Genomic DNA, 27,133 nt, shown 5'->3' with positions numbered 1-27,133 from the left:
GAACTCTGGTCTGTTTCAAAAGCTTCAAGAAGGGACTTTATTCCCAGACCAGAAAATAACTGTTGGTGATGTTGAAATGCCTATATGTATCCTTGGGGACCCAGCCTACCCCTTAATGCCATGGCTCATGAAGCCGTACACAGGCAGCCTGGACAGCAGTCAGGAGCTGTTCAACTACAGGCTGAGCAAGTGCAGAATGGTGGTAGAATGTGCATTTGGACGTTTAAAGGCACGCTAGCGCAGTTTACTGACTCGATTAGACCTCAGCGAAACCAATATTCCCACTGTTATTACTGCTTGCTGTGTGCTCCACAATATCTGTGAGAGTAAGGGGGAGACGTTTATGGCGGGGTGGGAGGTTGAGGCAAATCGCCTGGCTGCTGGTTACGCGCAGCCAGACACCAGGGCGGTTAGAAGAGCACAGGAGGGCGCGGTACGCATCAGAGAGGCTTTGAAAACCAGTTTCATGACTGGCCAGGCTACGGTGTGAAAGTTCTGTTTGTTTCTCCTTGATGAAACCCCCACGCCCCTTGGTTCACTCTACTTCCCTGTAAGCTAACCACCCTCTCCTCCTCCCTTCGATCACCGCTTGCAGAGGCAATAAAGTCATTGTTGCTTCACATTCATGCATTCTTTATTCATTCATCACACAAATAGGGGGATGACTACCAAGGTAGCCCAGGAGGGGTGGTGGAGGAGGGAAGGAAAATGCCACACAGCACTTTAAAAGTTTACAACTTTAAAATTTATTGAATGACAGCCTTCTTTTTTTGGGCACTCCTCTGTGGTGGAGTGGCTGGTTGGCCGGTGGCCACCCCACCGCGTTCTTGGGCGTCTGGGTGTGGAGGCTATGGAACTTGGGGAGGAGGGCGGTTGGTTACACAGGGGCTGTAGTGGCAGTCTGTGCTCCAGCTGCCGTTGCTGCAGCTCAACCATACACTGGAGCATACTGGTTTGGTCCTCCAGCAGCCTCAGCATTGAATCCTGCCTCCTCTCATCACGCTGCCGCCACATTCGAGCTTCAGCCCTCTCTTCAGCCCGCCACTTACTCTCTTCAGCCCGCCACCTCTCCTCCTGGTCATTTTGTGCTTTCCTGCAGTCTGACATTATTTGCCTCCACGCATTCGTCTGTGCTCTGTCAGTGTGGGAGGACAGCATGAGCTCGGAGAACATTTCATCTCGAGTGCGTTTTTTTTCCTTTCTCATCTTCACTAGCCTCTGGGAAGGAGAAGATCCTGTGATCATTGAAACACATGCAGCTGGTGGAGAAAAGAAAAGGGACAGCGGTATTTAAAAAGACACATTTTATAAAACACTGGCTACACTCTTTCAGGGTAAACCTTGCTGTTAACATTAGATACATAGCACATGTGCTTTCGTTACAAGGTCGCATTTTGCCTCCCCCCACCGCGTGGCTACCCCCTCAACCCTCCCCCCTCCCTGTGGCTAACAGCGGGGAACATTTCTGTTCAGCCGCAGGCAAACAGCCCAGCAGGAATGGGCTCCTCTGAGTGTCCCCTGAAGAAAAGCACCCTATTTCAACCAGGTGACCATGGATTATATCTCACTCTCCTGAGGATAACACACGAACGGATGTTGCTTGAACGCCAGCAAACATACACTGCAATGCTTTGTTGTACAATGATTCCCGAGTACGTGTTACTGGCCTGGAGTGGTAAAGTGTCCTACCATGAAGGACGCAATAAGTCTGCCCTCCCCAGAAACCTTTTGCAAAGGCTTTGGGAGTATATCCAGGAGAGCCGCGAATGCCAGGGCAAAGTAATCCTTTCACATGCTTGCTTTTAAACCATGTATAGTATTTTAAAAGGTACACTCACCGGAGGTCCCTTCTCCGCCTGCTGGGTCCAGGAGGCAGCCTTGGGTGGGTTCAGGGGGTACTGGCTCCAGGTCCAGGGTGAGAAACAGTTCCTGGCTGTCGGGAAAACCGGTTTCTCCGCTTGCTTGCTGTGAGCTATCTACAACCTCGTCATCATCATCATCTTCTTCGTCCCCAAAACCTGCTTCCGTATTGCCTCCATCTCCATTGAAGGAGTCAAACAACACGGCTGGGGTAGTGGTGGCTGAACCCCCTAAAATGGCATGCAGCTCATCATAGAAGCGGCATGTTTGGGGCTCTGACCCGGAGCGGCCGTTCGCCTCTCTGGTTTTCTGGTAGGCTTGCCTCAGCTCCTTCAGTTTCACGCGGCACTGCTTCGGGTCCCTGTTATGGCCTCTGTCCTTCATGCCCTGGGAGATTTTGACAAAGGTTTTGGCATTTCGAAAACTGGAACGGAGTTCTGATAGCACGGATTCCTCTCCCCATACAGCGATCAGATCCCGTACCTCCCGTTCGGTCCATGCTGGAGCTCTTTTGCGATTCTGAGACTCCATCATGGTCACCTCTGCTGATGAGCTCTGCATGGTCACCTGCAGCTTGCCACGCTGGCCAAACAGGAAATGAGATTCAAAAGTTCGCGGTTCTTTTCCTGTCTACCTGGCCAGTGCATCTGAGTTGAGAGTGCTGTCCAGAGCGGTCAAAATGGAGCACTCTGGGATAGCTCCCGGAGGCCAATACCGTCGAATTGTGTCCACAGTACCCCAAATTCGACCCGGCAAGGCCGATTTAAGCGCTAATCCACTTGTCAGGGGTGGAGTAAGGAAATCGATTTTAAGAGCCCTTTAAGTCGAAATAAAGGGCTTCATCGTGTGGACGGGTGCAGGTTTACATCGATTTAATGCTGCTAAATTCGACCTAAAGTCCTAGTGTAGACCACGGCAAAGAGAGGCAAGCTGAAGTGATACCACCACAGTATAAAATCAGAGACACAAACCAGAAATAGGAATATCAGTCAAAGTAAAGTTACATGAAGCATCCATCTACATAATGCAATACTGCCAATACTTACAATAACTAAGTTACAAACAAAAAATAGCATTATACCAAATACATTACAGTTTCTAATGTGCTGGTAAAATAGAGTAAAATCTAAGTCTTGCACCAACCTGTTCCTGTTTCAGTTAAAGGGACTAACAATATAACATCACCACATAATTAATTAAGGATAAAAGCATGAAAAACTAATACAATCATTACAAAATTAAACACTTTTTGGCAGAAAAATAAGTTGATCATGACCAGGGAAATACACTCTATATATTGTAAAACCAATACCATATTTAAAACTTCTATGTTCTTTTGTGTTTGTATGGCACCTAGAACACTATGGGTGCTACTGGAAAAATAAAAATAAAAAACATAAAAATGTAAACCACTAATACACAGTATAAATACAGTCAAATGTAAACAGGCAAGACAGTCTAGCAAAGACTAAAATACAATGAAGTTAAATCAAAGCTCTAGCAGTACTGTCAACACTGGATCAAAGTAGTATGTGATATGTCAGGAGAGGATGTGTGAGATAGATCCTGTTTAAAAAAAATAAAATAACTTAATTGCAAATACAGTAAACTCTGAAGCAATGGTGTGTGCGCTCAACTAAATTTGTACAGTTCATCACAGGGTTCTTATCTTTCACATTGTGATGGGGTGTATCTATTTCACCCAGATTTTTCAAAGCCATTCATCCTACAGACGGATGCCTCAGAAGTGGGGTTTGGGGCCGTACTGTCACGGGAGCTGGATGGGGAGGAACGCCCCATGCTCTACCTGAGCCGGAAGCTACACCCCAGGGAGACTAAATATTCCACCATCAAGAAGGAGGGCTCAGCAGTGAAGTGGGCGATTGAGGCCTGAAGGTATTACCTATGAGGGGGCCCCTTCCGCCTCATGACGGACCATGCACCTTTCCGTTGGATCAACACCATGAAGGACTCGAATGCCCAGATTATGTGGTGGTACCTCTCCCTCCAAGACTACAAGTTCAGTGTGCTACACCATATAGGTAGGGATCATGCTAATGCGGACTTCTTTTCCTGAATGGGAGGGGAGGACGAAGGAGAAGGACCCTCGCTAGGTCCTTGCTTGAGGGATAGAGTGTGTGGCAGGGTGTACCTACCCTGCACTGACCCTGCTCAGGTTAACCGCACACTGTGGGCCAAAGAGGCCACCCCCCTTGCCTCTGCCGGGCATGCTCAACCAGGAGACAGGATATAAAAGGGAGTGGTCAAGCTCAGTCTGGGCTGGCTGAGGAGGAGAGCAGATGCATACTGGAGGCTCCTGCCAGGGAGCTGCAGGGGCTACAGACCATGGAGGTCAACCTGCTGGGATCAACGGCAGAACCCCCAGACCTTGGAGGAAGAGTGAATCGGAACGCTGACGCCCCCAGGAAAACTCACAGAGCAGGAACCAATGGTAGGAAGCAACCCAGGGAACACAACTGTCAAAATAGGAAACTGAGCCAAACTGCAGACTCCTGATTTTACAGGGGCCTGGGTCAGGACCTGGTGGAGAAGGGTGGGCCAGGGTCCCCCTGCCCTGCCCCATACCTACCTCAGGGTGCAGGCACTGCTCAAGGGCTCCTGCCCTGTGGGGCTCCGGCCACGGTGCCCTACTTTATAGGCTAGGACATTAGTATCTGTTCTAGCCACTTGAGCTGTAACCCATTATTTGTCGCATGCGACCTGACACCTCGTGTTGGGGTGTATCTACCCCATGACACACAAATATTTAAGAGGTCAAAAATAGTGAGTAAATTTTATAAAGAGCAAGTAACTGATCCTACTAACACTGTTGTCAATGGGATAACTTATGGTAATCAAAGCTATTCCAAATGGAAAGTGTCTGGAGAATCGGATCCTAACATTTTAAAGTTAAGTCTCATTTAATGTAATCCTTCCTTTGCTATTCTATGAGTTTACATATTCATGGAAAACAGCACCTGTTATGAGTCCCAGGGAAGCTGTTTATGTTCATAGTACTGAACCGAGTGAATTTCTGTCTCAACCCTAAAATGAGAGCTAACCAGTGTGGTTTCTGCACAGGTCGATTTACATTCCGTGTTACATATGGTCTGAGGAATCTTACTGAAAAGTCTGAAGCACTGATATAAAAACCTCACATTTAAACTACCCTTTTATCATCGAATGCTTCAACTGAAATCAGTAAAGAAATATATAATATGAAAGGACTCAGTAAAGTATTCTCTCTAAAGACATCTATTTGGAGAAACCCATTCTTACAATGAACCTCAATTGTCTTTCCAAACAACGTTTGGGAAAGTGTATGTTTTGTTAGAAGTCAGCACTTCCAGAGGGCCACAATGCATATTTTTAATACTGAAATACAGTAATTAGAGACCTCAGGAATGGAGGTTGTTCATAATTCAGAAAAAAAGTTATGGTTCTTTCAGAAGTTTACAACTGAATATTGACATAATACAGCTTTGAAACTTTACTAGGCAGAAGAATGCTGCTGCTTTTCTTTTCTTTTTTTTTTTTTTTAATAGCGTACATTTTAACACAGTACTGTATTTGCTTCCTTTGGGGGGAGGGGGTTTCTGCAGCTGCCTGACTGCGTACTTCTGGTTCCAAATGAGGTGTGTGGTTGGTCAGTTCGTAACTCTAGTGCTCATAACTCTGAGGTTCTACTGTATAAATATGCTTGACAGAGGCACTCTCCAGTTAAATATAGGTTCACGAAAAATCAGCTGATTTTTGCCATAACTGATAAATTATTTCATTTCCAATCACCATAGTTAGCCAGTTTGCCATAACTGATAAATTATTTCATTTCCAATCACCATAGCACCAATTAAATGTCAGAGAGACTTTATCCTACACAATATTGAAAGTACATGGAAGGAAGCTCTAAGTTATCCATTACAAATTCAACACACTGTGAGCAGGTGTTAAGAATTTTTCAAGAGTTAAATGTATAAACTAACACTTCAAATAAGGGTTATAATTTTGTTTTATTAAAATTATAATAGGATAACAAATCTTTCTATATACACTTTAACTATATGCTTTTATCAAATATACCCAACTGTCCCTCAATCTATTCATTTTCAGATGGCCAATTTCTCATAAGCTTCACTATTCTTATGTTCAAGATAGTTTCAGTCAGTTGGGATAGTTTTGATCGGCACTACGGTGCACAAGATTGAATACTCCACGGCATGTTGATGGCAATCAGCTAAATAGGGAAAAGTTGCCAACACTTGTTTCCAGAAATGGATCTGTCACTAACACTAGCTTGCTGAAAATTTACAGCACAGATGAAAATCCAAAAGGCAGAGCACAATATTGAAGAAGACTTGCAAGACAAAACCATAGGGATTACTTCTGCTTGGGGATTATGTAAAAAGTAGGCAAGCATTTTGGAGGCTAAAATATTATTTGGTATAATTGCTAAGGACATTGAGTTGGTTCTCTAAGATAGGATAATCGTTTTGAGATCTCTTTTCGATCAACAAAATTGATCAGGATTCTGAGAGTTGCTCAACATTGCCTCTATTGCTGAACAGGTATTGAATAATCTCTTTAATACCCTAGATTTCTTCTCCAGACTACAAGGAAGCAGGACAGCAAGGAAAGAAGCAAGAAGTAACTGCTTTTGACAAATGATCCAACTCTTCTGTTTTAAGTGTTGAAAGCAAAGAAGCCCTTCTAGTCAAAAGGATGTTGTGATGGCCAAGACTATAACAGGGTTCAAAAAGAACTAAATAAATTCATGGAGGATAGGTCCATCAATGGTTATTAGCCAGGATGGGCAGGGATGGTGTCCCTAGCCTCTGTTTGGCAGAAGCTCGCAATGGGCAACAGAGAATGGATTACTTGATGATTATCTGTTCTGTTCATTCCCTCTGGGGCACCTGGCATTGGCCATTGTCGGAAGACCGGATACTGGGCTAAATGGACCTTTGGTCTGACCCAGTAGGGCTGTTTTCATGTTCTTATGACTTTTGATAGAACTGGGGATGGACACTGCCACCACAAGCAGTACCACAGACCTGACAAGAACAGGAGCTTCTTATTCTTTCTGGTATATCAAATGAAGAGGTATACCTGAAGTCTAGCTGGGCATAAAAATTAGAACTGGAAATGAAAACTTCCAACTTTTCCTGTGTGATAGGCACATTATTCACCTTTTTATTTTCTTCGAGTCCTAGTCTAAAGGTTCCCTGAACATCTGGCTGTCACTATATGGCAGGGCCATGTCGTCAAATTTAGCACAACTGATGAATGATCCCGTTATGACTTCAGTAACGATGGTGGGCTATCATGTGCCCAGCAATAAATTAGGTGGATAAATGGATGCAATCCTGCAAGCCATCAGGGTCCTCTACAAAGGGAAAGAGCCTCTTAGGACTGTAAAGAGCAGCTCTTCAAGAGGGTTGATCTCAGCAATGTTATCAATTAGAGTCTAAGAAGTGTAGAGGGAGTAAATCAAAAGTAGTAAATTATGAGGGGAAAATGAAAATAAAAAAAGCTTATCCAATTCTTGTCCTAAGACTAAGATTTCAGTGGGTAAAGAATTGGTCATCCTTTTCATCAGGAAGCCTGTATAGAGAATTAGCAAGTGGAATAGGTATGCTGGGTTGCACAGAATTTATTTATTTCTGGACCACTTGTTGAAGACAAATTACATAACTCAAAAGTTACTAATGTTTGAGATTCCCTATAGGAGACAATATTATTCTTGCACAGAATCAGTAGGCTTGACCAAGAAAATAAAATTGTGATTTGTCTGGAACCGCTGCCGTGAGACAGTTATCACTTGAGAAATCTGGTCATTCAAATCCAGCCAGGGCCTGGAGACAAATCTGGAGTAGCGGACAGTTGAATCTAATGCTCTGGTACCCTTCTGAACCCAGTTCCTCAAAAGGTAAGTAACTTCTTAGAAGATATGTATCAGTAGGAATTTGAGTATTAACTAACTTGAAATTGACTAGCATGTCAGAGGGAGATTTTTCAATAGCTTATTTCCCAGGTGGCTCTCTGGATTTTCACCACAGTGGGTAAAGGATCCTCCACATAGTACTGGGAAGAAGAGAGGTCTGAATTAAAGGATGGAAATGGAAGATAATATCCCATATGGTAACCAGACCCCCTTTGTATCTCACATTACGTGCTAGGTTGGCCCTTGGCCTTTTGAACATGCTGTTACTGATGTGAAAGCTCCAGCCTCTCCCAAAGCCATGACTAGCAGCAGATGATCTAGAGAGGTTTGACACATTAGGCAGAGAGATCTGGAGGGCCCAGATTGCATTGCTTCAGCAAGAGAAGAGCATTTGTTTTCCTCTTCACCTTCATCCGTCTGTCAGTAACTGCACAGCTGCCTAGGTTTGTTCAGCTCCATATGCTCGTTAGATAGCTTTAACAAAATGAGATATCTGCACATAACCAAAAACTCCAGCTTTAACAATATGAGTGCCCATACAGCCCTACTAAAAAAAGCCCTCTGCTTATCTATTGGGCAACAGCAGAGCAACACACTGCCCAGCCATCACACCTCAACCTTTAGCTGGAGGAATTACCTTTAGAAGTAACAGGTGGGACTTATTCCATGGCCCATGAAATTCTTGGCCTCTCTGCTGAGTCTGCCAATCAAAGCAAAGTGTGGTAGTTACTTTGTGACCATATGGGAGCTGGAACTGAGACCCAAACTCATGTCATAAAGAGGGCTACCAAGCATCCATTAGAAAAGAACAACTGTTAATCCCTAACTGAATTGGGCTGGTGTAAGGAAGGAAGGAAAAAATATATTTTGTAGTTTGACTAAAACAAAGGAGTTTTTAGCAGCCATGAAAATGCTTTGAAAACAGAGGGGTTGGAGGTGAATGTAACAAGGCCTTGAAAATAATACGTTTAAAAGACAAGTTTTGGGAAGAATGCGGACATTAAAAGGTAACTGATAAGATAGGAGGAAAAGTCCTTGAAAAACACTCTAAATTATAGAAGATGGTCATGAACTGATTAAAAGTGTTCAGTAATGTACTGGTAGTGTCCTTTAACATATCAATATTATCTTGAAGAAAGCAACCCAGTTATAATTCTTGTCTAGTCCAGGCCTAAGAAAAGAGTCCAACCCCAGAGTGCCCAAATCTGTTTCTTAGCTAAGGTCAGCAATTGCAATGACATCACTTGTTTGTTAAAGAGTGAACTCTTGAAGGGTTTAAGCACCCAGGTCTAGCCCTTTCGTGAGTATCTTGATCAAATGCTTATGAATGATTGTTACTGAATGGAGGTAGGAATTGCTTATTGTGTAGGATTTTTAGACATGTTTAGAGCAATTGTACAGATATCATTTAGCCTTTGGATTTAATAAAGCAATTTATGGTTGAACTAGTGTTTGATGATATTGATTGTTTGACGGTATTGATAACATTAATTCCAGTGTCTGGTTTCATATTGGTGACCTACAGGCAAAAGTCTCTGAAGCTCATTTGCAATGCCCAGAGGCATCCAGTGCCCTAATAAGTGCTACTATTACACCTTCAAGAGTGAAGTTTTCTGGAAAGAATATTTATTAAATCAAGATCTGACCTTTCCAGAGCTTACACGGGCAGGGTCTTCCCACTTTCTGCACACACAACCACCATCTCACATACACTGCTCTCAGTCTTCTTCAAACATACCCTAATACGTGCCCCCCACCCTGTTTTTAAAAGCACTGCACTCATTAACCAAAATACACTAAACAACTATTAATTCGACATTCAAATATGTTCTGCAATGCAAAATCCTCTCAAAAACTATACCAAAATCCTAATACTAACATATATATTTTTCCCCACATGATTCATCATCCAAATTTGAACCTACAACCTTCAGATGCACAGCTCAGAGCTCTTCACTTCAGTTATAGGAGTAAGTGGTAGTGGAGGCATGCTGTTATTCTCTATGAGGAGCATCCCAAAGACGATGACAACTATTTGTGAATTAGCACTAGAATGCTGGCTATAAGTATTCCAGGTTTCTATTCCTGACTCTGGGGGCAGAGTATGGGCCAGTGGTTTAAACACAGACAAGTGCAGTCAGCTGCTGAACCTGGGATCTCTACAACTAAAACATGTACTTCTATCACTTCAGCAAAAGGACCATTTTCACTAGCATGGGGGCAGTAACAGACTCAAACATCTCTAATTTTAAGGGCTACTAGAGAGGGAAGAGAGCCACATTCTGTTATTTCCTTGAGGAACCTAGCCTAATTTAGCCTATTTCACCTAAAAGGAAGCATGGCAACATGAATGAGAATTGGGTCTGTCACAGAGATCTGAGTTCTATTCCCAGCTCTGCCTGACAATTAACCTGCAGCTTAAACACATATGGTCTGAAGAACTTCAGCCTTGCAATCTTAAATCAGTTTAAGCCCTAACCAGTTTTCCTCTGCCTCTTCACACACCACACTCATTTTGTGTTGGCGCTGAATGTATAGCTTTAAGCTGATGCTAAATAATTTGTTTGTGCATGGGATGTGGGGGTGGTCTTTTGAAATTAAAAGCTTGCTAGTGTGAAATTTTAGATTTGAACCTGGGACCCTCATCTGTGTATGGCAGTGTGACGTTCGAGCTGGCCTCACACCAAAATTATCGCTGCTCTGTCTGCTTAGGTGAAAAACTTGGGTAATCTGGTGGTGGACATGTTATAGATCTTATGCAAAGATAAGCCAAACTTGTATTGGTCAGTCTAGCAGGTGTGCTACTGCTGCTTAAACTGGCAGTTTTAAAGTAAATCCTAAACATATCTCGGGGTCTTTTAAGACCCATGGATCCTTCTTCTTATCCAGCCATGCTGTGCTCATGGTATTGAGAGAATTTGCACTGCAAATTTGGAAGATTTGTCTTTCCAGTAGCTCCAGAACATAAGAGTTACAACAAGGTCCCAGCACAACCTACCTGTAGGCAGTCCTCGCCAGGGATGGGGACAGCATTGAGGGCTACCAGGGCCTGAGTGCAACATGTGTTGCCAAGCCTTTTGGGGTGAGCAGTAGTAGAGCTTTCAAGAACAACTCTTGGCTATAGCATTTCTTACTATAAATGCCAATCAATACAATTGCCAGTTAAAGCAATAAATCCGTGTGTGCAGGTTTGTTAAATATTTTTGGACAATCTATATGGATCTATTTTACACATTAAAAGGAGAGTGTAACACTTTGTACGGTTCTTAATTGTACATAATGACGTTCTGTCTTAAATATATCTTAAAAAAAAATAACCTTGCCAAACATCTGTTACATTAGCTGTACAATGTGTGACTGGTAGTTATACCTCCCCTAAGTTAGAGGGATGAAGTCTTGGCTAGTAAGGGTTGCAAAGTATAAAGAAATATTAAAAGCAGTCAGTAGAAGAGCTAGGATTAATGTGCCTTCCCCAAGGCTACAGGGTATTGAAAGAGAAAATTTTACTGGTCATGAAGGAAAGGTATGACAGACCTGCAAGATGAATTACAAGCAGCAGATCTGTTATCTCCTTAGCATACTAACTTTACAAATTACCTGTGATATACTAAACTAGGGAAAGTTTCAATAAGAGCGAGCTCTGCGTTTAGACTGTCCATTTTATGCAAGACAAAGACAGCGTGCTCAAGAAATATTTTATGACATTTACATAATCACTCTAAATTTCTCCAGTTTCCTTGATCATCTGTTCCCATTCTGTTATGACCTGAATATTAAATTGTGGGATGAACCTGTACTCTCGAGGAACCAAATGTAGGTTTTTGCATGCTATATCTATAGTCTCACAAATGCTCTTGAAAGCAATAAATTAATTCCCCTTCGTGTATAGCGTTAATAGTGCAAAACCACTAATCTCTTGTTATTGCAATGTAATTATTTTACTATTTAATAAAAATACACAATGCTAACTAGGCATCGAGTGTTCACTAGTTCAGCCTATTATCCGTTTATCACCAGAAAAGAATACAAACTTTAAACCATAGTGTAACAATAGATTTAAACAGATGTCATATGCTTATCTCAGCTATTTGTCCAATTTCATTTAACTCTTGCCACACACACACACACACACACACACACACACACTAAAAAGGAGGTCAGTATTTAAACTTCCACAGCTTGGTATCTACCAGATGGACACATTCCATCAAAATCAGGCCCTATTACTCAATGAAATTTCAGACTTTTAGCATTTGCTAGATAAAATTGGGCCTAATAGACATAGAACTTCAGTGTTGTAGCTATGTCAGTCCCAGGATATTGAAGGGACAAGGTGGGTGAGGTAATATCTTTTATTGGACCAACTTCTGTTGGTGAGAGAGACAAGCTTTCAAAAAATATTACTTCACCTACCTTGTTTCTCTAATAGAGCTTCATGCTGAGTTTCACAGTATTTAGTTGAAACAGCTTGTCCCAGTAGTGAACAGTGATCACTTAATGTAATATATGTTTATGGCAAGAATCATTTTCATGGTACTTCTGCTATAATGATTTAATGGTAACATGAGGAGCACCTCCTCTACCTATCCCTCCCCACTGTATGACATTAATGATGTATATAAAGTCATTCCTGCCCTTCGTCAGTGACCATCCTGAAAGAGCAAGATTAACAGTAGTGCTGATAGCATTGAGGGAAAACTCTACGTCTGGTTAACATTTTTTAATGAAAAAATAAGTACCTTTCCAGGAAAATATTTACGGGATTACTTAATCTTGGTTTTCAATGGTAAATTTCAGATGGTTTTATTTTTCTGAAACCTACCAATAAAAAGCAAAACCATGCCTTGAAAAGGTTAAGAATTAACCTAACCCCAGTCATAACATGAATGAACAGGAAAAGCCTGATACCAACATGCAGTCATAATAGCAAAGAGCTGTGGGCTTTCAAAATCCTGAAGAGTCAAGTTGTGGTACTACTACCAAGCATCAGTATGATGAACTATTTCTATTCATTCATGATGAAAGTGTCCAGTTGGCTAGCTGTCACTGAAAAGAAAGGGCTTGTTATCTGCAGAAATATATTTTAAAAAAAACAACACTGAATTTAATTACTTCATTTCACACATGTATGTTGTAACTTTTGCTTATGTTGGGAGCTATGAGGCTAAATACTGTAGCTAGGATTTATTCAAAAGACTTTCAATGTAGAAAACTCTGGAAAGAGTTAAATGCAGAAACAGATTCCGCATTAAAGTTTTCATGCTCCTGGAACGCTGAATTGGAGCTCAGTTCCCATAAAATAAAGTCTTGTTCTCATAGAATTTAAAATTACCAGAAGAAGAAACTTGTGGTAAGGCAAGAGAGACAAATAGCTTTACAATCTAGAAAATTTTCAAAGGGGTAGATGATTAACACTGCTAATGTTAATCAATGCAATATAGAGAATGTACTTGAAAATGAAGACTGTTTAGGTAATAATAATATTTCCTGTTTCAGTGCTCCTAAAACTACTTCCATGTTGATATCACAATGTGTACTTTTATGAGAAACCTCACATTACTGAGGCCAGGAGCGAAGTACCCGGCACAGGCCAGCAGCCAGGACCCAAGAAGGGGGGCTAGGAGCAGAGCCCCACTGAAAATCTGGGGGTGCTGCAGCACCCCAGAAAACCCTTGGGTCCCAGCACCCCCTCAAACCTTCCCACAGACCCACTCTCCCACTCCCTATGGCGCTCACCAGCCTCCTGATGGCAGGAGCGCTGGTGCAGGCTGCAAGATGGTGTCTTCCCCCCTAAGCTAGCACCGCTCCCTGCCAGACCAGAAAGGCAAATTTTGAATTTTTTTAAGCACACAGCTGTGAGCTAAATAAGCTGCATGTGGCCCGTGGGTTGAGAACCAGTGATATAGAGAATGGAACATGTGTCAAAACTTCAAAAACCTTCTGTACCCCTCGGTGGACTGGAATGAATGGTAATGGAACAATTTACCAAAAGTTATGGAGGAATCTCCATCACTGGCAATTTTAAACTTCAGATTGGATGTTTTTCTAAAAGCTACGCTGTAGGAATTATTTTCAGGAAGTTCCATGGCCTGTGCTATACAGGAGGTTAGACTAGATCAGAATGTTCCCTCTTGGCCCTAACGCATGAAAATAGGTCACCATTGTAATTTGTCCAAAGTTGTTACTTAGGACTTCTCTACATGGGGAAATTGATTGGAATAAGTATTGCAGAATACTTCACTGTGAGTACTCATTCAGGAATAAAAGTGTGTTCTTTCTGGAATAATTACTTCACTATAAACTCTCTATTCCAGCATAAAAATCACTTTATTCTGGAATAATTTGAGTGTCCACATGGGGAGCTATTCGAGAATAACCAAGAGCTATGCTAGTCTGTTTCCCCATGTAGACAAGCCCTTACACAACATTTCTATCATTTGCTGGGTTGTGTACAATAAATTAGTGATCTCAGTCCACTTCCTAATAGACCCGCACCTGCTTCATAAAAACCAACATGACAACTGGCATTTTTGTTGACACTCAACAAAAGGGGCCAAGGTCTAATGGGGCATGTAGACTGGCATCACATGTGGAGATGCTCCCCACAAGCTCGGGTTGGAGGCCCAATACTGGCAAGGAAGGGTGGGGAAATTTGTACTGCCAACTGCCTGTGTTGTTCCTTTTTCACAGATAAGTGACTTTAGTCTCCAACACTATCAATCTGGCACCTTTACGGGTACTAAATTCACTAAAAAAGAATCTGCAGCCCCTTTTAAAAAAAATATTTTGGCAATTTTTGCTCTTTATTCCAGAGAGCTGTCAGAGTCAGCATATCACAGAAGCAGTGTCGTCCACTCATGATTCTGTCATGAGTCTCATGATAATTATTTCAGAGTGGTAGCTGTGTTAGTCTGTATCAGCAAAAACAATGAGGAGTCCTTGTGGCACCTTAGAGACTAACAAATTTATCCGGGCACAAGCTTTCGTGGGCTAAAACCCACTTTATCAGATGCATGGAGTGAAAAATACAGTAAGCAGAATATATATTATAGCACATGAAAAGATGGGAGTTGCCTTACCAACTGGGGGGTCAGTTCTAATGAGCCAATTCAATTAAGGTGGAAGTGGCCTATTCTCAACAGTTGACAGGAAGGGGTAAATACTAAGGGAAGGAAAATTACTTTTGTAGTGCTAACAAGGCCAATGTAATCAAGGTGGTCCATTTCCAACAGTTGCCAAGAAGGTGTGAGTATCAGCAGAGGGAAAATTACTTTTTGTAGTGACCCATCCACTCTCAGTCTTGATTAAGGCCTAATTTGATGGTGTCGAGTTTACAAATTAATTCCAGTTCTGCAGTTTCTCGTTAATCTGTTTTTGAAGCTTTTTTGTTGAAGAATTGCCACTTTTAAGTCTGTTATTGAGTGTCCAGGGAGACTGAAGTGTTCTCCTAATGGTTTTTAAATGTTACAGTTCTTGATGTCTGATTTGTGTCCATTTATTCTTTTGCATAGAGACTGTTTGGCCAGTGTACATGGCAGAGGGCCATTGCTGGCACACACACATCTATATATTCTGCTTACTGTATTTTTCACTCCATGCATTTAATGAAGTGGTTTTAGCCCATGAAAGATCATGCCCAAATAAATATGTTAGTCTCTAAGGTGCCACAAGGACTCCTCGTTGTTTTTGATGATAATTATTGTTTTTCTTAAAGCCCTAGCTCCTTGAGTCAAGTGGATATGTGATGATTTCAGCCTTCGTTCTTAAAGAAAAAGTAAGTTTCTATCCCTTGCGACTGTGAAAAAAAGCTTCAAAATGTGACCCTATTGCACCCTAAAGGCTCAAAAAGCTGAAGGCAAATAAAAAGAACAAAAAAATCATGAGATTATGTAAAAATATTAGATTTTGTGAACATTTGGGGTTGGCAATTCTGCAGAAGAACCTGCCTCAGCACTTTGTCTTGTAAACTGAACAGCTACCAAGGAAGGACACCGTATTTCTAGAATGTATTTGACATTGGCTGACTGCAAGGTTTAATTAGTGTTAAAGACACTCTGTGTTCCTGTTATTAAACCTTCCTCTCTGCTAATTTACATGAGTCCTCCTTTCTTTTCCACATTCCAATCTTGAGTGTGCAACCCTTCCTTCCCCCATACAGACAGACAGAATGGATGCAGGTTTTAGAGATGCAAATAGGTCTTTCCCCTGGAATGTCTTTTAAAGTTAATCTTGACACATTAAATTCAGCAAATTAGCAAGATGTTTTTTATATGATCAGCAATTAAAACAGTTGATATTTAAATTGTTCGGTATCAGCTTTTACACTATAGAGATGAATGGATTGTTCATATACATCAAAACTATTGCTTCAGTCTGTCCCTGAAGACCAGGGGAAACAGTACTGCACTGATTATATGTAGAAAGAAAACTTCACAGATAGAAGGGGCAGACACTTGTTGTGATGTAAAATGAAACATTAAATGCTGAAGAACACATTGAAAATTCCAAATTACATGGAGATCCCCTAAACTAATGCTATTGGTTGACCCTTGTCATCAGAGTTTCTAAAACAGCAGATTGAAAACATCTGTATTCAATGTGCTTGCCAAACAAGTTTATTTCTCAAAAAGAAAAGGAGTACTTGTGGCACCTTAGAGACTAACAAGTTTATTTCTATTATACCAGTTCAGACTTAGTATGTTCTCGCAATAAATTTCAAATCTCACTTTTCTATTTTGAGATTACATTTAACCGCTTCACAAAATTCCTCGGTTGTGACCAAGGATTATGTTTAAATTGCTAGTGCATTTTGCAATTTTATAGTCCTCTTCGCATTTAACCATGAAGGCACAGAGCTCAAACTAAACAATGATTATGAGCCTTTCTCTGCCAATAAGCTAATACAAGAATAACGTCCACTTTCTTCAGTAACCAGCACAGAAAAAGTCTTTATCCATTTAGCATCATACAGCTTGATAAAATGGCTGAGCAACACCTGTTTTGAACATAGGCAGCGGATTCTTACAAACTGTTCCATTTTCAGATTTTGCCCAGTGATCACCTCTCATTTTCAAACCTTGCTAATTTTTCGTTTATTTTGAGATGCATATGGACAATAATGAAGGCAACTCATATCTGTTATAATAATCCTTGCAAATACAAATAAACCTTATTTTAATCTTTATAAAGTCTGGTATGAAATTTCAAGTCTATCATTTTAATGGGATTGCTCTTGCAGTCTACCTTTTATGCATCCATCTTTTTCTTTTTCAAATCCCTCCTCAAAAACCACACTCCTGTCATGAAACCTACTAGAGTTGGCTATCAAACCCTGAACTGTTAGGTTTCAGAGTTGTAGCCATGTTAGTCTGCATCAGCAAAAACAACGAGGAATACTTTGTTAGTCTCTAAGGTGCCACAAGGATTCCTTGTTGTTTCTGAACAGTTAGGATTAACATAACACCTGTTGCACTACCAGGAATCTCCACTGCTTGGCTATTTAGTGCTTTACATATATAATTTTAGTTCTGGCATGTGTCTGCTTGAATTGTAAATGTCCTAGGGCAGAGAGTGATTTTTTGTATGTTCTGCAGGAGCACTGAACGCACAGACATAGCACACTGACAAGAAATACTATGCAAACACCACTCCCTATATCTCCAAGGAGAGATGCTAAACAAACTGATGCCACATATATTGCATGATATTTCACTGAGCTTTGATCACAGAGAACGTGTGATTTTGCAAATGAACTTTAGCTTTGCAAAACTGTTATTATTTACCAGCCCAGCTATAAAATCTACTCTACAATGCTGACAAAAACAAAAGTATTTGATTCACTCTTCAAAATAGTTGTCCACTTCAAGTCTTACGAGGTTGCTCTGCTTATGGTCAGACTCAGACTAGTAATAGGAGCAGCCTAGGAATACTTGACCAGACATTAAGTAAATGCATCTTAGGCATACCCCTGGATGACAAGAGCCTTACCCACATTGATTTTGCCAATGATGTAGCGCTAGTTGTTGAATCAATGGACAAGCTGGTTGTGGCACTTTGCCATGTGAAAAATCCATGGGCAAAAGTCAGCCTGAAAATTAATTAGGGCAAAACCACAATTCTTTTGGTCAGCAATTCTGAACATGTGATCACACAGTTAAGAGTGCCGGTAATTTCACCTACCTCAGCTCGGATAATCTGGGTGGCACTGAGAAAATTGAAACCTGCACTGCAGAAGCCTTGTTAATAGGACACTTCATCAACAGCATCTTTGAAAACTAAAGATCTTGATAAGCAGAGCACAAAACTGAGGATAATACAAGGCTTTGGTGGTCAAGATTGAAAAGAAGTTGGACACTATTCAGTTGAAGCATCTCTGAGTGATTTAAAATATTCAGTGATTCAAATTTAAGCCACATGAACAGATCTATCTTCTAACTAAACAGGTCCAGCTCTCAGTTGCCCAAGGCTCTCTAACGTGGTAAGGTCATTTGCTCGGAAAGTCTACCAACTTCCCTGCAAGAATCATCTTTGAATTTGACCCAATGAAAGCATGATGGAAAAGACATGCCGGAAGACCTAAAACCTGATGGTTGGATGACATCACCACATACCTGTTCCCTGCAAACAATCTATAAGTACAATCTCGTAATGACCCAGTTTATAAGACAGATCATCATAGAAATGCATAACATGTTTGCTGTCCTCTACGCTGTCCAGAAAGCCTGAGAGCCAACTAGCTTGGAACGCCACTAAATTTTAAGTCTTGAAAAATACTCTTTTTAATCTAATACCTGCTGTAACCAGTAGACCTAAAATTTGACTTACTAGAGCTGGTTCCAAATAGAGACCAAACGAGTATACAGAGTGTCTTTCCAGCTCCTTGCTGTGACCATCTATTATTAACAGTTATGTTGCAACAGTACCTAAAGGCCTACTAGACAGGGTCTCCCATTGTGGAAAATGATAATCTCTGGTCCAGAGAGTTTACCATCTAGAAAACAAAACCGTGGATGAGACAAACAAACAGCTTAGGGTGTGGGCCAAGAAAGTCAGAGTAATACAAATAGGGTTTGCACATCTACATTATGCTTGTACAAGATGATATGTTATAATTACCAAACTTCAGCTTCAAGCGTTTCAGAGAGCAGTTGTTCCATCAGTTTCTATGTTAACAAGAATACTGAAGATAGAGATTTACAAACATGCAAGCTCCCACACAGAAAATGCAACAATTGTTAGTATATGCCCACAACCACTGCACAGTTGATCCTCCCCTCACAGAAGATATCACACAAAAGCATAAGGTTTTTCATCACTTCCACCCTCCTTTTCTTGAGGGTATACATAACACAGAGAACAAATTGTTGCAACTTTTAAGGACCCTATTGACCTTCCTTTAGACATGCAAGTTTAAATATTTAAACTAACATATTTAAAGTATACAGCAGATATGTGACAAGTACATGAAATATTTGTACACTGATTTGCATAAAATTAAAAGGACAATTCTCCAACCAACATTTTCCCCTCCTATTACCCCTCTAATATTCAGATTTGCTTTATTTGGACTTTACTCGTTTTTCCCCCCAAGCGTTCTCCCCTTCCCCCAAAATCAAAAGGAAGACATTATACAATGAACATAAATAAAACCAATGTGATTCTGCATCTCTTACTGTACCAGTTTCAGCAAATATTACCTGAATTACTTTGATTTTTTTTAAGCTAAACATAATACATCTGAGCTTTGCCAGTTCCAGGGAGTAATTAAATTTCCAAAAACTATAGGTAATTAAGACTACCCAAAATTAAAATTGAATAAGAAGTCAGGAATTACAGAAGTGCATGCATTTCACCATATCTGCAAGGGACTCTGTATAATTAAACACATATTAATTGCCCTAATCTTCTTAGGCAAGTAATAAATTGGAAGAGCTGATTAATACGCTGGCTTTAGTTCAGCTTGTTAAACATGACAGTCTTCCTTTATCAGGGTATCTTGAAAAGCTCTTTTAGCTAAGTAATTGGAATTTTACTCTCAGCAATTTGCCATTCTGCAATAAGAGCTATTTGGTATATTGATTACTCATCAGTATTTTTTTTTAATACGTCAGTTATATTGAAAGAGTACCATTATGATGCTCAAAGATTATGAAATAATTGTGAACTTTAATCTTTACTGTCCATCAAGAGTCACTTTCATTCTGAACACAACATGAGTATTTTCTTGTAGGCTATAAATCCTAATTAATTCTAGAAGTTGCTAATAATATTTTATAAAGTCCAAGCAGACACATTAAGTTCCCCACACCAGGAAACCAATGACTACATCAGTATGTAACATTAAAGAGCTGCTGATGCCTCCTGGAAAACTCTGAAACACTTAGTTTTGAGAAAATTCTCCATTCCTTCCCTTTTTAATGATTATTATTTTAAACACAAACACATACACACACACTCACTCTCTCTCTCTCTCTCATTGGTAAAGTTTATTAGGACAGGAATCATGTCTTCCTAATGCACTACACAAGGGGGCCCTGGTCCTCATGAGGACACTACCACAACAAAGAATAAACTGAATGGAAACAAGATTTTCATTTAAAAAAGTGTTTACTTCAGCTGCTTATTCATCACCTGAAAATACCTCAATTTCCAATTATAACACAACTGGTTGCTGAGGAAAGAACAACATTACAAAGAATTAGGGCTACAAGGGCTGGACTCTCATCTCACTATGATAATTTAAGTCCATTAAAATGAAGTTACTCTTGATTTAGTAAGCATAAGGGAGAGGAAAATCAAGCCACAGTGAAGGACAATCAGCAGGAATAGAAGAACTACTGAGAAGCTAAAATATTGTTTTCATACAAATCTTACTAATACAGAAGAATGTAGAAAATATGGGACATGTAGATAGAAGTGTTTCTAAATAAAATGGCTCTTCAAAGTTTTCTATGAAAACATGCAGTTTTAACCTGGATTTCCCATATGCTATTGCAACAAGCAGCATTTTATAACAACCTTCTTATGAAATATCCACAAAGCTTTATAAAACATATTCCAAATCAAAGTAAGTCTGAAAGAACCTAGAAAACCCCAAAACATGTCTTTAAACTCAACTTTACTATTCCACTGAGTTGACATTTTGTGTTTCTCCTGACACAGGACTCGAGAGCTGAATGACTCTGGCCCCCAATATTTACTATTATTTCTATGCTAGCAAGAGACTAGCAATTATGTACAGGGCAAAACAAAATAATAGTGAACCTAAAACTCCTTTTCGGTTCCTTAATTGTGATGTAATATTAATGGTGAATCAGTACACTAGCCAGTTTAAGTAGTGGAATAACCTCAACAATTGAGATATAACGCCAATTAAAAAAAAACACAAAACCTTCAAAATCTGAACAGAGAATTCTACAGGCCCAGTAATTTGTGAAGTGAGGCATAAAACAGACCTATAAGCAGAGAATGACAGTAAGCAAACTTGGATGTGTCACAAGCACACATGGGTGCACACATGCAAAAATATTTTCTACCCATTGTCTGTGATCCGCTGATACCAATGTAGACTGTACAATCCTAATTAAGATTTCTCTTGCCGTCTGGGGGTTCCTAGGAGTTAGATTTCCTGTTTCTCTTCATATGAGCACTTCTCTAGCTTCAAATGAATCATTATTTAGATTGTCAATTCTTTAGGACAAGTGACCATCTTTTCGTTCCATGTTTGCACCTAGCACAAGGGGGTTCCTAGGCGCTACGACTATACAAATAAATAATCAACCACCAACTCAGAAATGTTTAACCATTGAAATTAATGATTTAGAAGTTTGCAGACCACACTAATTTGCTGAGTTGTGGAGGGATCGCGGAACGGAAGGTGATGAGGAAATGTGTTTCTGTGGTCTGGATGTCTCTGATGCTAATTTCAGAGTAGTAGTCACTCAGACAACCAAAAAACCCATATGCACCTGAGTGTCAATTCATCTGAACGCAGAAGAGAGCTGCAAGTCTGATTATATCCTTGTATTGGTCAGAGTAATAGACTGGACACAGGTCCCTGAACAAACATCACATCCAACAAGACCTGGATATAATTTATAACTGTAGAATGAGTGTGCAGCCTCCTGCCTGCTTTTAAATAAACAACAAAACAAAAGAAAACACAAACCTGGCTCCCTTGCTCTGCCAATGATGCAATCTGGTAGAAAGGGAAATTGAAAGTGGAGGGTTGGGAGTTTATTTAGGGGAAAGGAGAAAGTACAAAGGCAGTAGGTGAGAAATTACAAATCTTTTTTTAGATGAAAAAAGAATTAGGTTCAGGCTTCCAAGACTGAGGGCCTAACCTTATGTCAGTGGTGAGAAGCCAGAGGGGCACTGCCCACAAATGCCTGAACCTGAAGGATACTGATATCAAAGCTTTCATTCAGTCCTACCTGCAGGAATTCCAGAATAGTTGGGATAGCACCATTATTGTTCTCAGTTGCTGTAACATGACATGAATTCTGTCAAAATTGTATTGCAAGATACAAAAGTCTGAGGACAGGACTTTGAAAGCTTAACTCGTTAGCTGATTTTTCCATCCTTTACAGAAAAGTCCTTCTTGAAATTCATACATATATATATATATATATATAATATAATTCTAGAGCTGAAGATCATCCAATTTTGGAAATGGTATGAGCCTTATACAGCATCTACCCCATGCTGTGAAACTACCAAAAACCAAGAACACTACCACTACAAGAACATGGAAATTGTCATAATGGATCAGACCTGTAATTCATCCAGTCCAGTATCCTGTGTCCAGCGCCAGATACTTCAGAGGAAGGTGCAAATACCCCACCGTAGGCAGATGTGACATAACCTGCCCTGCAAAAAGGTCTATCTCATCCTAATCCCTAACAGCTCAAGTCTGGTTTAAACCCTAAATAATTCCTTTCACTATTTTACCAGTTGAGTATTAATGACAGACTTCTAATGATTTATATGAAAGAAACTGGGTGGTTTCAGCTAACCATTATCCAACCTTGTGAGTCGGTCATTTTACTGAAATTTAGATTTAGAATATTCTCAAACAAATGCACCCAGTTGGCTCAAATATTCTTCTCCAAGAGTTTCTGGAAATGTTTCACTAGCTCTTTCGGAATGATCACTGTTGACAACTTCAGCATTTATATTAATATTTCTAGCTTTGATATGACACAAAAGTATCACATTAAGGTGTCCTGCTCAACTATGTCATTCTGACCAACTAAGACAGCACCATGTTTTCCGAGGCAAATAAAAATGGTATGTGTCAATATGAGGGACTACACTCTCGCTTACTACACTGATCACTAATGTAGTCCTGAAATAGGCGGATGACTACTATGAGATTTAGTAACTAGATAGCAGTATTCTTGTTAGTAATAAAAGAATCCTCCCTCCCCCCCAAAAAAAGAGATTTGACACCTGGTACAATTTAAAGGTTATTCTGATTTCTTTTCTTTTTAAATAAGGACTGTTCAAATTCTGCAGCACATATTAACTTTCCATGGGTCCAGCATATCTAACAGATTCTCTAAAGTTCCAGGATGAATAGTGTGGTCAACAACTCTTCTCCTGAGGCACAATGGAACTTTCTGCCATAAAGGTAAAGCTTAATCTGTGCACGAGACACAGCAATCCCACAGGTTGATCCAAGACCACAAACTAACTCCCACAGAAATTAAGGACAATCACAAATCTCACCATCTTCCGCTTCAAGTGCAAGGCACATATCAACCTTGCTTTCTCAAGGACATAGCAGCAGGTACACAAAAACCCACTCAAACAAAACACGATACTGCACACACTAGTCTCCCTCTGGGGAGACTACGAGCGAAAGAATGAACCACAAGTGACATGTTAGTCAAGTCACTTAATTCATTACTGGAAGGCACTTGGATACTACAGTGATGAAAGCGATATAAGAACCTATAGTATATAGAACTGAACTCTGAGCAGTTGAAACCTCCCTCAGTGGGCAAGCTCCTTTCAACTGGGCACCTGTAGTGTAATAACATTTAATTGATCTGTTATACTGAATAAAATTCAAACTAGTAATAGCTTTAAACCATAAGATCCAAAGAGGAACAAATGCATGCTACACGGTCATGAAATTCATTACATAAATTCAGGTGGTAGAGTTTTATTTGAAACTAACTTGTTATTACACAAAACAATGTGGCCTGTCTGTTTTCAGATCTGGCAGCCCCTACAGACTTACCTTTGTATTACAGTTTGTAAGCTCAGCATCATACCCAGTTCACTTTTCATCTTTTCTCTGTTGGCCCGGCATTCTGCCAAATACCGGAGAGCCTAAAAGAAAAGAAGGATAATAGCCATCAGAAGCTGCTTCTGTTATTTCATCATTATTTTCTATTTCTGATATTTCAAATAATTAACTATTTAACAATTCATAGTTTCTAAAATAAAAAAAGGTGTTGGGTAGTTAGAATATGCAATTTCAGTGCACCAGCTCCACCTCAGAGACATTTGCCACATCGTGCTAGGTGCAAAAAAGAAGCAGCAATTACAGGCACAAGATGCCTCTTTAGAATATTCAGACAGAATCTGGAACAGAACACTGCCACCGCTACCACCCTCTTTTGTGAGTATTAGGGAAAGTCTGAACATTGTTAATAGATACAAAGAAATAGTTGAAATGTACCCTTTCTGAGATTCACAAATGCAATACAATACACATTCTGGAGGCGGGGTCCCAAGAAAAGAAAATCTTTCTGATACACTCAAAGTTTGCATTTAAGAGTTCTTATACTGATTATTCCCATGGGTCTGCTCTTTCATGGAATACAGAAACAGCTGGCTGAACTCATGAAAACTTTACGCATAACTCAATGGCAGCTCTCTGTTTGTATGTATTTTTGAACACCAGATCCAATCAATTCCAAACATGATTATCTGTTTAGCACAGCTACAGCTTTAAAGCACCTCTGAAATTGTCTACAGATCTATCAACTAGTTGACAGCAGCCATTAAAACCTTCAGGTATAACAATACCCCATCTCATTTCTGCCTACCCCCAATAGAGTTTAACACGCTGATGTCCTGAATGATTTCTCTCTCAGACAAATAATAATGGCAGGGAGAGGAAGGGGAATGTGAATGTGTGCACAGACTCTAGCATGGGGGAGAGGAAGAATGGAGGGGGGGCACACAGAACCCCTGGCAGTGGGAGGAGAAGTTAGGGTACCCTGGTATGTGGGGAGGGTGGCACACAGAGTCCCTAGCATACAGGTGAATAGGGAAATGGGGGGCAGGGAGGAATACAGAGTCCCTAGCATACAGGTGAATAGGGAAATGGGGGGCGCACAGAGATCCTGCCATGTAGAGAGAAGTATGAATGGGGGGCACAGAGACCCTCCCATTGGGGCAGAATGGAAAACCATAATATGGAAGGAGAGAGGAAGCGGGGGAAGGGATGCACATAGAAACCCTGGTTTGACAGGGAAAATGGGAGACCCAGGGTGCTCCTCATGCTTTGGAAAAGCTCCCCATATACATTTTCAAAATTAACTCATTATTCTCCTTCAAAACCCTCCTATAAACTCCAGTTTGCTCAGAGGCCTACATAAACTTTGACCACCAGTGATCACACTGACCAATACTGTCTCATTGCTTTGTTGGATTCTCCAATCTGGCTGTACCCAGCTGTTATCTCTTTTTAAGCTCTCTGGGGTAGAGATTGTCTTTTTGTTCTGTATTTGTATAGCGTCGGTATTATGGGGTCCTAGTCCATGCCTGGGACTCCTGGCTGCTGTGATAATACAAATGATAAATAACTGTAATAACGGCAGAGTGGTGAAATGATGGACACAGACTCCCTAGTGGGAGGAAATTGGAGGACCTTGGTACAGGTGGAAGGGAAGAATGGGGGCACACAGAACCCCTACTACTAGAGAGATATGGAGAAGTTTCAGGGGACCCCTGAAATGAAGGGGGATGGAAGGATGGCACACAAGGAGCTTATGGGGGCATGGAGGAATACAATGAGCCCCTGGTGTATGCTATAAGCTCCCCGCTCAAGAAGTGTGTGACCCTCCTAGTAGATCTATTGGAAAAATGTGCCTGTTGATGCAGGGGACTAGGAATCAAGGCTCCCAGGTTCTATGGAAGAAACACTGGTAAAGTCACTTGCTTTCTCTGTCCTTATTTCCATTTTATAAATGACAACACAGCTTAAGTATTTCACATGGGTGCTGAACAGCTTGTTGTAAGACTGCATGTGCAACACCTTCTTAACGCAGGCAAACTTACCCACAGAACCGTATTTTGATTAAAATCTGTTAAGGATATGCTACAGTATTTATGGCATTCCTTAGATCTGTTATCTTCTCTTTAAAAAAAAAAAAAGGATAATCTGGAATTGTTTGGCAAGGGGGATCCCCACCTTGTTTAATGTGTCCCTTGAACAGCAAGATAAAGGTGCCTGTGGAACCCTTCTTGGGAACCTACATCTCGTGCCATTGCAAATGTTACGTAAAAAGCAAAATTTTCAGTGTTGTAGAAATATGGATGAGATACACCACCCCCAGTTTTCAGCTGTGCAAGCCAAAACACTGAACAAGTCAGGGCACCACAGGATCTCTGCCTTATTCGACGTGAAAGCTTCAACTAAATTTGAACTTTTAGTAGATAACCAAACTAACAATATATGCACAAGGCATCCTATCTTCCACACTGGAGAACTGCTGTAAGAAATATTACTAGCATGTTAATTTACTGCCCAAGTGCAATGTGCAATTTTTAAAGGCTCAAAACTCAATGAAAACAAAAACAACTTTCACCAGAACACTCAAAGAGGCTTCTTCTAAGACACTACTGCCCTCAGTCACTTCACCATTACAGCCATAAAAAAAGCCATATTTAATAAAAAATTCTTAATGAGAGAAAGTAGTTTATGTATCTACTTTCTGAATACTCAACAGCAGCTCTACTGTTTATACTCATACTTCAAAAAAAGAACCAACATTTCAGATAATAGTCTGACTCTAAACATAGATTTATAAAGGAAACCCTTGAGTAGCCTTAATCATTGCTATTGCTAGGGCTCCACTTCTAATAAAGAGTGATTTTTTAAGATTTTGGGCATGCCACAAAGAGGATGTTGTAGCCTCAAACCGAAGAAATAAATAAAAAGAAGAGCAGTAGAATGTGCCACAATGTACAGAATAGATACTGCTCTTTTATCAAAAAGCTGTTGAAACAAAAAGAGGAGTACTGAAGTGGGACGGAAATACCAGGCGAAAGAACTCAAAAATTTTTCAGCCTCCAAGTCTCAATTTATTTGTA

General features: G+C 40.4%; 2 protein-coding genes across 2 annotated transcripts in view; both read right to left on the bottom strand.

Moving 5' to 3' along the window:
- The window catches only part of ARMC1 (armadillo repeat containing 1), a 48,970-nt gene that overhangs the window by 12,953 nt on the left and 8,884 nt on the right, over positions 1 to 27,133 (bottom strand). Inside the window, exon 3 of the mRNA XM_074944309.1 lies at positions 24,048 to 24,139. Within this exon, the coding sequence (XP_074800410.1) occupies positions 24,048 to 24,139 (92 nt within the window). The remainder of the gene's footprint in view (positions 1 to 24,047; positions 24,140 to 27,133) is intronic.
- Positions 724 to 2,754, bottom strand: LOC141983470 (uncharacterized). The gene is made up of 2 exons (XM_074946680.1): positions 1,839 to 2,754; positions 724 to 1,259 (listed from the first exon to the last, which is right to left on the bottom strand). Exons 1-2 carry the CDS (start codon positions 2,419 to 2,421, stop codon positions 724 to 726), a joined length of 1,119 nt encoding a protein of 372 aa, XP_074802781.1. The 5' UTR covers positions 2,422 to 2,754.

This window comes from Natator depressus, chromosome 2, assembly GCF_965152275.1.
Source record: "Natator depressus isolate rNatDep1 chromosome 2, rNatDep2.hap1, whole genome shotgun sequence".
Taxonomy (NCBI): domain Eukaryota; kingdom Metazoa; phylum Chordata; order Testudines; family Cheloniidae; genus Natator; species Natator depressus.
Note: the sequence above shows the minus strand (reverse complement) of the source record. Positions and strands in the feature narration are given on the sequence as shown.